At 39.3% G+C, this 18,762-nt stretch overlaps 1 protein-coding gene across 2 annotated transcripts; it reads right to left on the bottom strand.

Annotated features, from left to right (window-relative positions):
* Positions 1 to 421: 421 nt before the first annotated feature.
* LOC139738199 (uncharacterized) lies at positions 422 to 17,905 on the bottom strand. 2 transcript variants are annotated; one of them, XM_071648860.1, is made up of 5 exons: positions 17,772 to 17,905; positions 16,709 to 17,002; positions 15,153 to 15,467; positions 14,286 to 14,381; positions 422 to 1,040 (listed from the first exon to the last, which is right to left on the bottom strand). In XM_071648860.1, the coding sequence occupies exons 2-5, from the start codon at positions 16,989 to 16,991 to the stop codon at positions 955 to 957; spliced, it is 780 nt and encodes a 259-aa protein (XP_071504961.1). In that variant the 5' UTR covers positions 16,992 to 17,002; positions 17,772 to 17,905; the 3' UTR covers positions 422 to 954. The 2 variants fall into 2 exon arrangements, with proteins under 2 accessions (XP_071504961.1, XP_071504962.1); XM_071648861.1 differs by lacking the exon at positions 422 to 1,040 and adding an exon at positions 13,696 to 13,743.
* Positions 17,906 to 18,762: the final 857 nt, after the last annotated feature.

The following is an 18,762-nucleotide window of genomic DNA, read 5'->3' as shown; positions in this document are numbered from 1 at the left end:
CCATACAAGGGAGAAAAAAATTAAGTCGGTGTGTCTGTGCGATCACATTAGATGAACAATCGATTATACAACAGGCGCTTTAAACACTTAACAAAATAATATTTGTTCTTATTTCTTTGACTCATTATGTTCTTTGATATGATTTATGATTTACCAGTAATTACCAATGTAAGTAAATTCTTGTCTCGTATATAATTTGATAGGCAAAGGTTCTCACCCAACAGAGACACATCTTGTAATGGTGATTCTTTGTGGTTAAAATCGTTGTAAAATTTGTTTGAAAGTTTCTCCTATAATCATGACCATTGTAAGATGAAATCAAGATAAGCAGCAGGGAGGAACGGGGTAGCAGGACGGTATAGGTCCCAAGTTATATCATTTCAGAATGTGTCTTTTTTATGGAACACATAGAATGCTCTGGTAGCTAGATCTTCTTCCATCAAGATCGTGAAGTAATAGGAGGACATATTATGTAGAAGTTATATGCTACAAAATATCGAATTCTCTTACGGTAAGAGAAAGCAATACTGAAGTACTCTATGTTTTTATAAACAGTGAGACAAGGGGGAAAGCGTGTGAAAATGATCAACTGGCTCATTACAATTACCTACACACGATACATCTTAATGCCTGACTTGAATCAGTTAAGACGTCACAGCTTCGCTTGAAATATCGTTATACACGTGGATTCTATAAACGCTTTCCAGATAGCAGAGACATAAGAGGGAGATTCATGAGATAAACAAATGCATCATGAATGGAATGAATAAAATATGTCAGATTTTTCCTCTGCTAATGCATAATCCTTGGAGGCATTTCACACTCAACATTGAGTGATTTTTCTTAAGGCAAAGACAACTATCGAGTGAAGGCAATCTTTGAATTTCAAAGTAACCCATCGAAAATAAACTTATATACAATGTATATTCGCCTGGATTTTGGATACGTTAAAACTTACTGCTGACACGAGTCGTCATCGGTTGGGTGCACGACAATAACGGACGTGGGACCTCTAAGTTCCTGGATCGAAACGAGTGCCGCTGTATGAAATATGAAAGTAAATGAATATTTCCGCTGTCAGTCTCATTTGGTTTAAAAAGATGGGTTAAATCCGTTTATTTCGTATGTTTAGACTGCGGTGTCATGCCATGCAATGTACTTTCAGTCCTAATTCCCATTCCTCAAAAAACTAATCAAAAGAAATACTGTAGATCTACTTCCTCTACACTGCAATACATAAAAATTTAATCATCAAAGGCAAAGACCTTCCAAGCTCAACATTCATGACTGTTATCACATAGCATGATCTAATATAGAAGTATGTTAATTGCATGGTCTACATTAAGAAAAAACTCACAATAAGGGGCGTTTAATTTAGCCTACTTTGTTTCAAAACGTTTTGTAATGATTGCGTCAATATTGCACAGACATGAAGGTTGACGATTTTCGAATTTCAATTCAGATTTTCATTCCACTTCCTTTGCCTTAATTTGTTTTATAGCATGTAACATTCTCAAGGTCTCTACATCTAGTCCACGTTATGGATTGTTGTAGATATCGACGTGAAGAATCTGATTTTGGTCAGACACTTTATGAAATGTTAGTGCACTTGACTGCCCGCATTAGCATTTGTTCGTTCAACCATGGACCTACTAAATTATGGACATTCATCGCTCGTTAATTAATTCATGCACCTGTTTCTGTCAAAAGCGTCACAAAATCATTTTAAGCGTGCTTTCTTGCTTTGATGTTATCATCACCGCTGACAACCAGCCTGGACAAAAACAATTCGACGCTTTGAGAAATGTAAAAACTACATGCGCAGAAGATAGTAATTCTCCTAAATCATGAAAAATGCATGGCAGTTGTAGTGTACATTGGGAAATCATCGCTCACGTAATTTCATTTGAGAAATGTGAGTACTTTTACAAGAGAAAGCAATTGTTTTGACAGGTTGGTTGTGATTCGTAATGTAATTTTCTCAATTTTTTTCTCAATTGTTCCAGAATAAACATAGACAATAACCGTAGATGACAATCACGTATGTACTATCATTAAGCCATGTTGCATGCTTGTCCACAAGTGTCCACTTCAGTAATTTTAAATTTTGCGATTGGAAAACTTAGTCCAGGCTAGAAGGCACCCAACCTTGTTTTTTGATATATACAATGTTTTTTGACGGTTTCTTGTCAATTCGAGGGTGCTGATTCCAAATCCGATTGATGCCACTCGCGTAACCTTGAGCATTTTCGGCAAAATGCAGAAATCCAAAATGGCCGCCAGATATGCTAATTCGGCCATGATAAACACAAAAATGTGCATTATATGACCAATTATTCCGCCAAACTTTGTACATTTCTGTTCCTAGAGTTACTCAATCTGCATTTGCAAGAGAATTTTCATTTCATATAGGTTCATTTAGTATTTAAAGATAATTTTTTATTCAAAATGGCCGCCATTCCTATGCTTATGTACTAAATGAATGGCAAAACATATACATGGACAGTCATATAGAACAAAATTACTCAGTGTATTTGCAGTCCCGTACCTACGCTATCATAAAGTGTTGCAGGTGCAATACAAATATGTTGGGTGTCACTTACAATATAGAGGGCCTACATGTATATTTGAGCATTTTATATTCATAAACCTTACGATGTTTAACACAATATCTTATATATTCCATTTTGTCTCAACAACGAATATAAGTTCACTAAACGTCTCGCAAGAGATCAATATACCATCATATTCTACATGCAGGTTGAATATAAAAATATAATACTAACCAGGGAGGTGTCTCACCTCCCTGGCATACTAACACAATATATTAAGAAGCCTAGATACGCAGTATTTATCAAATAATGTTGAAAATGGAGGGGAAGCTAGAAAGCAAAGCTTCTAATATGCATTCCCCTAAAACCATGGTAACAAAGTACAGAAAAATCCTGTACAGTAAATGCAGAGAAACATGGTTTCAGACAAAAACACATCGGACATTAATGACACAGCTAAATACCCTTTACATTGTAGATTTTTTTTCCAGCAAGGAGTTGGGGAGGGAGGAGTCCCGAGGCGAGTTTGAAATGGATCATAACCTCCATCGCTTTGATATGATATAATTTAGAAGTACCGCCTTGATATTATCGAGCAAACATGATTTTCTTATTGAAGTAAAACAACAACAAAAACTGGTGAAGGCATAAACGAAACTGTCCAAACACGGCAATACCGTACAAAATATTCATTGAACATCAATCGAGGAGCAATGTGAGATACCTCTTTCAGTTCTCTCACAGTTCCCAAGTGTTGATAATATACACTTTGACATCATGATTTCATTCAGTCTTGTCTTAAAACTAAAACTGTCATTCTTATTGTCTTTAAAGAACCCTTTAATTGGATGTTTGGCAGTAGGCGACATCAGCCCCAAATTTGCAGAATTCTCAGACTAAAGATGCTTATTGGTCCTGCAATTTCTTTAATTGCAACCACATCTTATGATATGTTCAGCACTTCCTCAGGGGTCAGAGGGCGATTATTTGCCATAGAAACAGAATGAAGACATGAAGACTTGCTTGATCACCACCCATTGAAGCCCTATGGCTTTGTTGCCAGGCCAGAGACAGTGTTGTAGGTAACTTGGGTGGTATCAGAGATGACATCAGACCAGCATCTGCACCAACCTGTTTAGGGGTCAAAGCTTTCAAGTTACGGGAGGGAAATCTAGGCTTGTGGGATTTCAGACGCATTGATGGCAGGTTGTTCAAGGGGGCCTTTCATGAAGCGTTTTGTCAGATCTTTTCTTATTGACAAACTGTTATAAGCTACTAAAATCCTTGCATCTGATTGGCTGAGAGCAACTTTGTCAGACAAAACGCTTCATGAAATACCCCCATGCTATCGTGTTTGGAAGGTCAGGGTATGCGTTGACGGCACTGGTGACACTTGCCATCCTTTCCTTCCAGCGTGAGGGAGAGTGATCGAGTGCCATTGAAGGAGGGTGTACTTCCTTAGCCTATGCTTGGAAGGCTTGCCACAGAGGGCTACCTTGAACATAGCGTTGGTTACTAAGATGGAAGGCATGATGATAATCTTATAAAGGTTGGGGCAAAGTCTCCAGAAGGTGAAGTACTCCTCTATTGTCTTGAGATGGGTCAGTACTCAGCTCATGTCATCCAAGGACTTTCTATGAAACGTAAAGGCGAGATCATGTTCAAACTTCCTACGCGAAGTGAATGTTATGTCACCATGTATATGTTAAGAAGAGCTCTAGTGGAGTTAGTTTTATACAGCCACCTTAAGGAGGCCATCATTCAGAGTCCTAACACAGTTGGTCTGGTTACCTAGAGCAATCCTGAATCTGCAAGTGCTGTAGATTAAAGACAAGCAGTGTGAAGGGGTGCACGTCACGAGACCGACACCCATGAGTCATACAGCTCACGAGTAATATAACCCATGAGTTATACTGCTCACGAGTCATACAGCCCATGAGTTCGACACTAAGCTAACAAGGCCCACGAGACCGACACATTAAGCCCCGTGTTGAGTCTGTCGAACTCGTGGGCTGTTTTTGCCGATTGTCGAACTCATGGGCTTTATTTGCCTAATGTCGAACATATGGGCTGTATGACTCGTGAGCTGTATGACTCATGGACCTGTTTTCAATGTCGAACTCGGAGGCTGTATGACTCGTGGGTGTCGGTCTTGTGGGATGACCCCGTGTGAAGTTGTTATAGCACTGCTTTCAGAATGAGGCAGCACTGTACATATCTCAGAGTCTCCGTTGACATCATATTATACGCAAACACATTCACTCCGAAAAAAAAAACTGGTGGTAAAATTCATCTACCATATATAATTCATCTGGGTTAACAGGAAAAACTTTCGGCCATTGTTTTCATTTCAGAGATTTGACGACAGGAAGTGAGGTGGTCCCTTTTTTCCAATTTCCCCTGCCTCATGTTCTTTCTCGGATGAGGGGACTGAAAAGTTTGTATAATATCGCTTTTAGAAGAACAGGACAGTTAATTGGGAATTTCATTTGTGTCATCATCTAGGATTCAGCCTTTTCATTCAGTAAAGTAGAGTGAATATTATGATGTTGAACATCTCAAGGCAATTAAGTGTCAAATGTTCATATCTAATAATTCCTGATAAACGATCTTGACGTTGGCATCAATTCAAGTTTTGGTGGATTTTTCCAAATTCCTAGGGGAAAATTCAGATTGAGGGAGTAGATTTGGATGTTTGCATCAAAATACAAAACAGCTTTTGTTAGGATCAACCTTCTGATTTATAATCAGCACACAAATTGATAAACAGTGTACCTGAGTGACAGGAAAAAAAAGAAGAAAATTTGTTTATTTCCATGCACACTTTGCCGTCCATAATTGTGATGGGGTATGTGAGTGGCATCCATTTTGAAGTGTTGTATTAAGAAGGATATAATAAGCCTAAAAACAATACATTTTGTGCTTGTTTGCTTGTTTGTTTGCTTGTTTTGCTAGTGGCACTCATCAGATTTGCATTGCACATGCAAAACTTGATAAAAGCGTAGGTATGTGACTGAAAATTCGTCTTCTATTTGTGTTTTGCCATTCATAAACATGAGTATAGGAGTGGCGGCCATTTTGAATTGAAAATAAGCTTAAAATACTCAATGCACCTCTTCAAAAGAAAAAATTTCTTGCATGTGTATGTAGAATTACTCAAGGAACAAAAATTTAAACAACTTTGATGGAATAATTGGTCATAAAATTGACGTAACTGGGATTATGATGGCCAAATTAGCAAAAATAGCATATCTGGCGGCCATTTGGGATTTCTGCATTTTGCCGAAAATGCTCAAGGTTACGCGAGTGGCATCAATCGGATTCGGAATCAGCACCCTCGAATTGACAAGAAACCATCAAAAAACATTGTATATATAAAAAAACAAGGTTAGGTGCACTTTCTATGGAGCCTAGCCTGGACTAACTGTCATGTTTTCGGGTTTGCTGGTCCGTTTCATCGGTGTTTATTCAAAGGCAGTTGAGTCTGAAAAGGCACCTCAGCAAAATAAGACCGCAACGAGGGAAATGGTTCTTTTGTCATTGACTTTGCACGACTGCATAATCGTTATTATCCAAGCACCTGAATGTACTCATTTAGACGCACATAATCAGGTGGCGGCGGTGATGATGTGATCAAAGAAAGACCTTCATTTCTAGTCCATGTGTAGTAGGTCCATGGTTCAACCATGATTATAACGTGTTTATACCATATAGTGCGCCGACTGCTCAACATGAAATGCCCATAGTGTATTATACATGTATGTGTTCAATCTTTTTTAAGCCCAAGATAATTTGATCCTTCACAAGTCCGGTTGGAGAAGGGGGAGGATACAGTGTGCCAAAATCAATTTCTATGACATACCACCGGCGTAAATTAATATCGAGGAGTGGGGTGGGGGTCTCGCGAGCCTTTACTATACGTAGTGTCGGTGTCGTGAGCCTTTTTCTGCGTATGTCGGTTTCGTGGACCGTATGACTCGTGAGTGTCGGTCTCGTGGGATGACCCCGATCATCCCTGGGGGTGCATAGATATATTCTGACTGAGTCATCATCGTTTGTTCAATGATTCAGGAATTGGTTGATGGGGAGGGTGTCAAATTCTGGCCTTTTGTATCGTTTTGTTTTCTTTTTTGTTTTGTTTTTATTCAGTTTTAGGTAATTTGTAGATGGCCCCGAACGGCGCGCGTCGTAGCAGGTATACCGGCTTGGTCTTTTTCAACATCTAAATCATGCTTTCAGTCGGCATTACTATATTATTTGCTATCGAACGAAGCGAGCACTTGAGAAAGTTAAAATCCTAAAAGATACCGTTAAGCTCTCTTTAGCTCTCACTTTATAGGCGGGCGTGTGATTGAACACCATGCAGTCGTTACAAAATTAATACAGTCACATTCCTTCTTCTTCCATTTTGTTTTTTTTTTTTTAATTTCAGGGGGTGTTTGTACAGGTACAGATACAGTACAGATATGTATCCCTTATCCCACCCCCACCCCCATTTACCGCTGTGTGATATAAGTTTGCATATTTGGCACATGGGTAGAGCAACTCAAACTCCACACATGACCCAATAGTCCAGGCTAGGCTCCATAGAAAGTGCACCTAACCTTGTTTTTTTATATATACAATGTTTTTTGATGGTTTCTTGTCAATTCGAGGGTGCTGATTCCGAATCCGATTGATGCCACTCGCGTAACCTTGAGCATTTTCGGCAAAATGCAGAAATCCCAAATGGCCGCCAGATATGCTATTTTTGCTAATTTGGCCATCATAATCCCAGTTACGTCAATTTTATGACCAATTATTCCATCAAAGTTGTTTAAATTTTTGTTCCTTGAGTAATTCTACATACACATGCAAGAAATTTTTTCTTTTGAAGAGGTGCATTGAGTATTTTAAGCTTATTTTCAATTCAAAATGGCCGCCACTCCTATACTCATGTTTATGAATGGCAAAACACAAATAGAAGACGAATTTTCAGTCACATACCTACGCTTTTATCAAGTTTTGCATGTGCAATGCAAATCTGATGAGTGCCACTAGCAAAACAAGCAAACAAACAAGCAAACAAGCACAAAATGTATTGTTTTTAGGCTTATTATATCCTTCTTAATACAACACTTCAAAATGGATGCCACTTACATACCCCATCACAATTATGGACGGCAAAGTGTGCATGGAAATAAACAAATTTTCTTCTTTTTTTTCCTGTCACTCAGGTACACTGTTTATCAATTTGTGTGCTGATTATAAATCAGAAGGTTGATCCTAACAAAAGCTGTTTTGTATTTTGATGCAAACATCCAAATCTACTCCCTCAATCTGAATTTTCCCCTAGGAATTTGGAAAAATCCACCAAAACTTGAATTGATGCCAACGTCAAGATCGTTTATCAGGAATTATTAGATATGAACATTTGACACTTAATTGCCTTGAGATGTTCAACATCATAATATTCACTCTACTTTACTGAATGAAAAGGCTGAATCCTAGATGATGACACAAATGAAATTCCCAATTAACTGTCCTGTTCTTCTAAAAGCGATATTATACAAACTTTTCAGTCCCCTCATCCGAGAAAGAACATGAGGCAGGGGAAATTGGAAAAAAGGGACCACCTCACTTCCTGTCGTCAAATCTCTGAAATGAAAACAATGGCCGAAAGTTTTTCCTGTTAACCCAGATGAATTATATATGGTAGATGAATTTTACCACCAGTTTTTTTTTCGGAGTGAATGTGTTTGCGTATAATATGATGTCAACGGAGACTCTGAGATATGTACAGTGCTGCCTCATTCTGAAAGCAGTGCTATAACAACTTCACACGGGGTCATCCCACAAGACCGACACCCACGAGTCATACAGCCTCCGAGTTCGACATTGAAAACAGGTCCATGAGTCATACAGCTCACGAGTCATACAGCCCATATGTTCGACATTAGGCAAATAAAGCCCATGAGTTCGACAATCGGCAAAAACAGCCCACGAGTTCGACAGACTCAACACGGGGCTTAATGTGTCGGTCTCGTGGGCCTTGTTAGCTTAGTGTCGAACTCATGGGCTGTATGACTCGTGAGCAGTATAACTCATGGGTTATATTACTCGTGAGCTGTATGACTCATGGGTGTCGGTCTCGTGACGTGCACCCCTTCACACTGCTTGTCTTTAATCTACAGCACTTGCAGATTCAGGATTGCTCTAGGTAACCAGACCAACTGTGTTAGGACTCTGAATGATGGCCTCCTTAAGGTGGCTGTATAAAACTAACTCCACTAGAGCTCTTCTTAACATATACATGGTGACATAACATTCACTTCGCGTAGGAAGTTTGAACATGATCTCGCCTTTACGTTTCATAGAAAGTCCTTGGATGACATGAGCTGAGTACTGACCCATCTCAAGACAATAGAGGAGTACTTCACCTTCTGGAGACTTTGCCCCAACCTTTATAAGATTATCATCATGCCTTCCATCTTAGTAACCAACGCTATGTTCAAGGTAGCCCTCTGTGGCAAGCCTTCCAAGCATAGGCTAAGGAAGTACACCCTCCTTCAATGGCACTCGATCACTCTCCCTCACGCTGGAAGGAAAGGATGGCAAGTGTCACCAGTGCCGTCAACGCATACCCTGACCTTCCAAACACGATAGCATGGGGGTATTTCATGAAGCGTTTTGTCTGACAAAGTTGCTCTCAGCCAATCAGATGCAAGGATTTTAGTAGCTTATAACAGTTTGTCAATAAGAAAAGATCTGACAAAACGCTTCATGAAAGGCCCCCTTGAACAACCTGCCATCAATGCGTCTGAAATCCCACAAGCCTAGATTTCCCTCCCGTAACTTGAAAGCTTTGACCCCTAAACAGGTTGGTGCAGATGCTGGTCTGATGTCATCTCTGATACCACCCAAGTTACCTACAACACTGTCTCTGGCCTGGCAACAAAGCCATAGGGCTTCAATGGGTGGTGATCAAGCAAGTCTTCATGTCTTCATTCTGTTTCTATGGCAAATAATCGCCCTCTGACCCCTGAGGAAGTGCTGAACATATCATAAGATGTGGTTGCAATTAAAGAAATTGCAGGACCAATAAGCATCTTTAGTCTGAGAATTCTGCAAATTTGGGGCTGATGTCGCCTACTGCCAAACATCCAATTAAAGGGTTCTTTAAAGACAATAAGAATGACAGTTTTAGTTTTAAGACAAGACTGAATGAAATCATGATGTCAAAGTGTATATTATCAACACTTGGGAACTGTGAGAGAACTGAAAGAGGTATCTCACATTGCTCCTCGATTGATGTTCAATGAATATTTTGTACGGTATTGCCGTGTTTGGACAGTTTCGTTTATGCCTTCACCAGTTTTTGTTGTTGTTTTACTTCAATAAGAAAATCATGTTTGCTCGATAATATCAAGGCGGTACTTCTAAATTATATCATATCAAAGCGATGGAGGTTATGATCCATTTCAAACTCGCCTCGGGACTCCTCCCTCCCCAACTCCTTGCTGGAAAAAAAATCTACAATGTAAAGGGTATTTAGCTGTGTCATTAATGTCCGATGTGTTTTTGTCTGAAACCATGTTTCTCTGCATTTACTGTACAGGATTTTTCTGTACTTTGTTACCATGGTTTTAGGGGAATGCATATTAGAAGCTTTGCTTTCTAGCTTCCCCTCCATTTTCAACATTATTTGATAAATACTGCGTATCTAGGCTTCTTAATATATTGTGTTAGTATGCCAGGGAGGTGAGACACCTCCCTGGTTAGTATTATATTTTTATATTCAACCTGCATGTAGAATATGATGGTATATTGATCTCTTGCGAGACGTTTAGTGAACTTATATTCGTTGTTGAGACAAAATGGAATATATAAGATATTGTGTTAAACATCGTAAGGTTTATGAATATAAAATGCTCAAATATACATGTAGGCCCTCTATATTGTAAGTGACACCCAACATATTTGTATTGCACCTGCAACACTTTATGATAGCGTAGGTACGGGACTGCAAATACACTGAGTAATTTTGTTCTATATGACTGTCCATGTATATGTTTTGCCATTCATTTAGTACATAAGCATAGGAATGGCGGCCATTTTGAATAAAAAATTATCTTTAAATACTAAATGAACCTATATGAAATGAAAATTCTCTTGCAAATGCAGATTGAGTAACTCTAGGAACAGAAATGTACAAAGTTTGGCGGAATAATTGGTCATATAATGCACATTTTTGTGTTTATCATGGCCGAATTAGCATATCTGGCGGCCATTTTGGATTTCTGCATTTTGCCGAAAATGCTCAAGGTTACGCGAGTGGCATCAATCGGATTTGGAATCAGCACCCTCGAATTGACAAGAAACCGTCAAAAAACATTGTATATATCAAAAAACAAGGTTGGGTGCCTTCTAGCCTGGACTACAACCTTTGAACTTTCTCAAGGTCGCCCATTCGAGTACTATATATTTACCACAATCAAAAGAAGTGCATAGAAAATATTCTACTATCGAGTCTTCCCAGTATTATGTCTTTATTATGAGACAATCACTTTCATAGATGCCACAAAAGATGAGCAATCCAAACTTGTTATTTTGTTAAGGTTGAAATTTCTCAAGGTCACAACATGGGGATGCTATAAGAAAAAAAAAAGTAAAATTTTTGATATTTTTCATATATTTTTCACCTTACTGAATGGTGTCCCCATTTGATAGCCTTGAGAAACGTCAAATGTTTATAGTGACAAATTTTAAGGTGCCCCATCTCTGTGTAAAATGATAATTTACTTAAAGACACACTTAAAAGCTACAATTATAATACATTTCCCTTATATTTGTTTATATCGTGATGAATATATTCATCACGATATAAACAAATATAAGGGAAATGTACTATAATTGTAGCTCAGGGGCGTCACCAGCTTTTTTTCAGGGGGGTGCGTTTTGACCCTATAATGTAACGAGATTTTTTTTTTTGACAGACATTTGGAATATAGGAAGCTGCCAATCCCTAGACTTTTACTGTTTTTGAGGGAAACCAAGCGGGGTAAGGGCACTGGCGTAGCTAGGATTTCATCTTGGGGGGGGGGGGGGGGTGTTAGTATGCGAGGGAGCGAGGAAGGGGGTGAGGGTGGGGAAGTGCCTGTTGTCCCTCCCCTCCCCCCCCCCCCCCCCCCCCCCACGGTGAGAACTTTTTGCATTTTGATGTTGTAATTGGTGCAATTTGATGCAGGCTTTTTGCGTGTTTTTATCGACTTGAAACAGTCCCACTTGTTTAAGGTAGCAGTACATTTTGATGGAATTTGTTGTTGAACAGTGTGCCTATAAACTATATAATTTCAATAAATTTCTTGTATTGATGTCCCCATACTGTCGTTTGTAGCCATTTTTTTTTTTTTTTTTTTTTTTGCTTTGGAAATTAAGGGGGAGGGGCACCGGGCGCAACTGCCGGCAATTACTGGCAGCAACACCATCAGGAGAAAGGCATATAACAATTAAATGCGAGCGAGCGGAGCGAGCGAGCTTGAATATTTTGACATTTTACAGTTAAAAAAAAAAATGCCGTTTGTTGCTATATTTTTTCGCTTTGGAATTTAAGGGGGGCGCATCGGGTGCAACTCCTAGCATTACTGGCAGCAATATCAAGGGAGCATAACGATTACATGCGAGCGAGCTTGAAAACTTTACATTTTACAGTCCAAAAGCTGCCGTTCTTAGCCATATTTTTTCTCTTTGGAAATTAGGGGAGGGAGCGCACCGTGCGGAACTGCTGGCAATTACTGGCAGCAACATCATGTGAATTGCATAACGATTAAATGCGAGCGAGCTTGAAAATTTTACATTTTACAGTCCAAAAACTGCCTTTCTTAGCCATATTTGTTCGCTTTGGAAATTAAGGAGGGTGGAGCGCATGCCACGGGGCGCAACGGCTGGCAATTACCGGCAGCAACGTCATGTGAATTGCATAACGATTCAATGCGAGCGAGCGAAGAGAGCGAGCTTGAAAATTTTGACATTTTACAGTAGAAAAAACTGCCGTTTGTAGCTATACTTTTTCGCTTTGGAAATTAAGGGGGGGGGGGCGCACCGGGCGCAACTGCAGACAATTACTGGCAGTAACATCAGGGGAATTGCATAAAGATTAAATGCGAGCGAGCTTGAAAATTTTGACATTTTACAGTCCAAAAACTGCCGTTTGAAGCTATATCTTTCTTGCTTTCGAAATTAAGGGGGCGCACCGGGCGCAACTGCTGGCAATTACTGGCAGCAATATCAGGAGAATTTAAATGCGAGCGAACGGAGCGAGCGAGGTTGAAAAATGAGACATTTTACAGTCCAAAAACTGCCGTTTGTAGCTATATTTTTTTTTTGCAGTAAGGGGGGGGGGAGCGCACCGGGTGGAACTGCCGGCAATTACTTGCAGCAACTTCAGGAGAATGGCATTACGACTAAATGCCAGCGAGCGGAGCGAGCGAGCTTGAAAATTTTGACATTTTACAGTCCAAAAACTGCCGTTTGTAGCTATACTTTTTCGCTTTGGAAATTAAGAGGGGGCGGGGGGGGGGGGACGCCCGGTGCGCCCCTCCCCCTGGATCCGCCACTGGTAGTCAAGGGTGTCGGTTTATGTTCATGACTGGGGAAGGTATGACCAGCGAGGTGGCGTCGAAGTGACCAAGCATGAGAAGGATGTCCAAAATCTATCTAAATAGTAAACACTGTCTAGAATACACTTGTACTAGTAGATATGAATGAAATCAGTGCTGCCAGAACCAGGGGTGCGAATTGTTTTTGCCCACGATTTTTTTTTTTCCCCCGATGCAAAATTTCCAAAAAATAAATAAATAAACAAATAAATTATTATTATTTAGGGTCCGGCGTTGAGGTCGCTCGCAGACTGATTCTTTTTTCTTTTTTTTTAAGGGTCTGAAGGGGGGTGCGTTCGCACCCAACGCACCCCCCCCCCCGTGACGCCCATGTAGCTTTTAAGTGTGTCTTTAGACTTATCATTTTACACAGAGATGGGGCACCTTAAAATTTGTCACTATATAGGGCCTACATTTGACGTTTCTCAAGGCTATCAAATGGGGACACCATTCAGTAAGGTGAAAAATATATGAAAAATATCAAAAATTTTACCTTTTTTTTTCTTCTTCTTCTTCCTATACTGTACAGAACCTCCTAAGAGTATACTCGCACGCTTTAAAAGGAAATGCATGCAAATAGAGCGACATTAAGATGGGAACTGTATAACTGCAGCATGTTAATGTGAAATATGTGATTTAGAGAGAAAGAAAATTGGTCTGCCATCAGTTACGTTGACTTTGATGATATAATACTCATATCACCATTCTATTGTTTTGATACCATTTTGTCACGTGAAAATTAAGTAAATGATAAGAATACCATTTCAGGGCCATTCACATTCATACTTTGGTCCTTCACCAAATTATAAGCCCCTATATTTCATCCACTATTATGTTGTTAACGGAAAATAAAACAGAAAACACACAACATCCGACTGACGTAGCTGTCAGTTCATAGTTGCCATGGCAGCCAGTGATATCAGATATGAATTATTAAGTAATTCATATGTAAAAATATTTGCAGTAAAATTTTAGGTAAAGTCTTCAAATTTGGTTGAAATTGAGTAAAAAGGTGTACGAGTGGCAAATGAAAATATGGCAGGGGAACAATGTATCGCCATTAGGCGTACGTGTATTATAGTTCTGTTGAGTATACCTGGTTCCGAACTGGAATACCCGTCTGCACGATCTTCGTTGATGGTGTGTTCATCTGTATTTCGAGTTGCCTCGTCGACTGCAGTTGAGAGCAAACCTGAAATTAGTTTGAAAGTAATACATAGACTGTCAGTTAAAAAATTGAAAAGGAAATCATGAAACTACTGAAATAACGCAAGTCGGAGTAAGCTAAAACTCACCAGTTTCAGCATGTATACAGGCTGTAATTCTGTCATTCTCCGCCCAGCACTATTGTACTAAGTGAACTTTTATCCATGTCACAGCACCTGAAGGGCGAATTGGCAGACATGTTATAGGGAGCTACAAGAGGTGGACACTGCTTTAGGCTTAATCAAAAGCATTTAATTGTCAGCGTATTTGTGGCAAACGTTTCTATACCATTGGGATCAAACGACAGTCTTCAATACTCTAAAGTTATTGCAACTTTGCTCTTGATTCAAAACTCAATGGCATTCAAGGACAGTATAAGTTATAAGCTTTGGTATAAAAGTAAGAATAAATACAAAATTACACAATCAATTTCGATGTTGTACATTTTTGGTGTTGAAAGATTTAGGTAGGTATCGCTACTGATGGACTGAATGCAAAATGTCATTGTTTGATGATCCACGTGTAAAGAAAAACGGAGGACATCAACTTACGACCAGTGTTGCTCGTCTCTGACCTACCTATATTGCTCAACAACTATACTGCTTTCTTCTTTGATATTAATTCATTCTTCGTATTGTTATGCGCAAAAACAAAAAGCGAAACAAAATAAGACAACACGAGCAACAATGCTCTGTACACAGTGTGTAGTGAAAGAGAAAAGATATGTCATCACCTTAAGAAACTTTCCGTCCCTTACCTGGATTCAAACCCTCTTTCTCGAGAGTTTCCATGTATTCCGAAGCTTCTTTCTGCCCATGTGATTCCAAAATAGTCTGAAGCTCGTGAAACGTCGTCATGTTGGGACTGTGAGCATCCCTCCATGCTATAAAGGCTTTGTAGAGGGCGTCCTCGTATTGGACATGGGTCAACCCGATGATGTTCTCCAGATCGACGTCGCTGAAGTCGAGACCAAGTGCGATATCTCTGTGCTTAGCGACGCAACTGATCTTTGAAGCCAGTGTGTAGAGATTACTGTCCTTGGCCGTAAGAAAATTTGTGTCCTTTTTTAGCTCTGTATCAGAGAAAACGTGCAACCTTAATCATAATTATACTGTTAATGTTCTTTGAATTACAGGTTGCAAACCATGAGTTAAACAAACTGTAAGTTCCTTATAAAATCACAGAGAAGCATTCCCTTCACGACGACTGGATATTGCCTCAAATTTCACCTTCAGTTCACTCTAAATAATGCATCTTAATAAGATTATTCTATCACACTGGCGATGATACTTGTAACTTAATCGAAAATGTGACCATGCAGTTTTACAAAGAAGATGAGAATGTGAAAACACAATTCGATTGGTTCCGACCCCACCCCTTGACCCCACCCCTGGAAATGGGGGGGGGGGGGGAAGAAGAAATACCTTGACGGTACACTCATTGATGTATCCCTCGAGCATTCTTGGTTTCACACAATATTTGTTTTTAAAGACTATAATTTGGGGTTTTCTAGGGTTCCCTTAGGTTCAGGGTGCATGGGGGTGCCCATTCATGTAAAGTATTCTATCAACCCGTTCAATACTGAATTCCGGATTCCCCATAGACTTAATACATAGACCACCAGGTTCCCGTATGGAACAGGTTAAGAAAAAATAAACCTTTGTGATAATGCCTCCCAAGCTGGCCTATAATTTGACAACTTTGACATTGTGTTTTAAAGAAGATGAAAATGTGAGAGTTGGCCCCCGTCTTAGTCCCCCGGCCACAATCAGAGCACACCTGGATCACACAACCATTTTCATGCTTGGCGCTTACTATGGTCGTTCGGTTGTAAGACATCTTCATTATCTGCTTGAAGTGTGAGTACAAAACAAAACATAGAGATGTGTATAAGGTTTAACTATAAGGATTTCTGTACAATTTTTAGGCTATTGTGATTCTCGAGATAAGTTGACATGACATTTCAAAAATTGAAGACACTTTGAGCCTATTTCAGCATTTTAAGGAAAAGTAACTTTGAACCCACAATACCCTTGCCCACAGCTCATACGGGACGGGAAACAAGAAGTTTTACACATTGTCGATCTCGTTCCAGATTAATGGGTCACTGTCAGTGCTGAGGTAATAATTGTGAAATTTACTCTAAGCCATTATTCAGTGCAGCGGGACAGTAAAGAGGCTCCTCTGTTGCAAAAGATCATAACATGTACTAGTATTTATCATTATATTACTTCAAATGACTGACAGAGAATGAGTTTTGGTTGTCATGCACCATTCGTGTTACTTTTTGCTCTGATCTTTGAAGATACATACCTTCACTTAAATATTTTCTTGCAGCTTCAAGTCCAAGTTTCACGAACAAATTTTCCAGCTTGTCGGGTTGATTTCCATTCGCATTTCTCCATTTGATGAATATTTTGAAGACGATATCGCGAAAATTTGTTGTTTGTCGACCTATAATCGTCGCAACCCTGGGTTCATCTTCCAATAGTACCAGCGCTAATTCCCAGTAATTTTCCACAGGGTTTATTTTCTTCGCTAATTTCATGATGGAAAGATCACTGGATAAGAAGGTCGAGTGTGCAGATTCATCCATTTTTGGAGACACTGAAAGAAAAAAAAATGATGTAGGAAAGTACACTGTAAAGGTCGCCGTTTGAAGAAGGAAAGTGAGTACTTGATGCAAGGTTCAAGCTTCTCTGAAGTAGAGAGAGCGTACCAGGCGTATTATACCTTGCATGTATCTCTGCCTTCCGTCCATCTAATTTTCAGTTGCAAGATAAGCGCAAGCATAGGCCTATAAACTCACATCATATAGAGAATATACTGCACCATAAAATAAATTCTTATAAATGATCTACATCCAACAGTGAGCACTTGCCCCCCCCCCCCTCTCTCTCTCTCTCTCTCTCTCTCTCTCTTTATGAATATATATATATATATATATATATATATATATATATATATATATATAATACAGATATGTTTGTGTGCAATGTCGAGAGCAGTATAACATCATGAAGAGTTGACCGACACTCTGGTGAAGTGTTTTCAGCGGATTATTTCAAAATAAACCGAAACAAACACACGCAACCGATTGAATTTGATTTAATACGGCAGTTATTATACGCGTCGACAGACTTTAGCCCGATAGCGTTAATCCTTCATTCATATCATATAATATATATCTCGTCTCGCCCTTAGCAGAGCGCGATGTTCCGACCCCAGTTGTAAACTTAGGAGTCGGAGAATAATTGTGTACAATTCCACATTGCGGTGAGCGTTTAAATATGCTGCTATGGCATTCTATCAGTATTTGGGCAGGTAGCACACAGCCTGAAAATTGTGCCTGTATTGACAAAAGTATAATACTTACGTGTTTGAATGAATGTACATGAACTAGAATATCAATACTATGCAGTGATAGGGGTATACACAAGCACCTCAGTAGACTTTCAATACACTGTCGACAAACTCAAGGCGCGATATAATTCCGCTCACACTGAACCGTCCAGCTTGATAGTATAAGCAGGGAGGTGGAGAGTGTATTTATGTACTGTTAACCGCCGCGGCGGTTAACTGAGCATGATAGCCGAGTGGGGACTCCCGAGCTCCTTGGAATTCCCGGTGATCTATTCCAAATACTCGATTGTTTCCTGTCGTCATAGCGTGACACGCGTTCCATATACATGTAGTGCATTGTGCGGTATGGAGTATAATTCCGTATCGTTTTGATCTACAGTGTATAATATAAATCATGTATGTGTGTGTGTGTGTGTGTGTGTGTGTGTGTGTGTGTGTGTGTGTGTGTGCGTGTGTATGTTTGTGAGCGCGTACATTTATATTTTTGTTGTTTTAGTTTAAGCAGGGATCGGGCAGTCAGGAAATAATATGTTACTATCAAATGCAAATACATACAAATAATAATGTGTGTGTGTTTCTATAATCATATGCCATTTTATCATTTTATCATTTTTTGTCATTTTACCTGTATGTATATGTTTGTGTTTTGTAGTATGGATAGTGACAGCAATGTACTGAACCAGAACATGGCGGGGCGGTGTAAGGACACTTATATATATTGTCAGTAAAACTTGCACGAGAGACGTGGCTATCATGTTGAGTAGCAACCTTTAATCGAGCTTTCGAGAATTGCCTTTCTTCAGAATCTACAATGACAATGTATAACAGCACCATTGGAACAAAATCAACCGCAGTGTAAGATCACACCCAACTGAACTAACCTTCAATATATCAATTCTATACATTCAAAAATGTACTTAAACATAACAATAACTACAAAATATATACAAAAATACAACATATTTTTAACAAATACCAATTAACAAACAAACAAAATGTTTCGA

Source organism: Diadema antillarum, unplaced genomic scaffold (genome assembly GCF_040938485.1).
Source record: "Diadema antillarum isolate AM-2024a unplaced genomic scaffold, OU_Dant_1.0 seq00000728_RagTag, whole genome shotgun sequence".
In the NCBI taxonomy this organism is placed as follows: domain Eukaryota; kingdom Metazoa; phylum Echinodermata; class Echinoidea; order Diadematoida; family Diadematidae; genus Diadema; species Diadema antillarum.
Note: the sequence above shows the minus strand (reverse complement) of the source record. Positions and strands in the feature narration are given on the sequence as shown.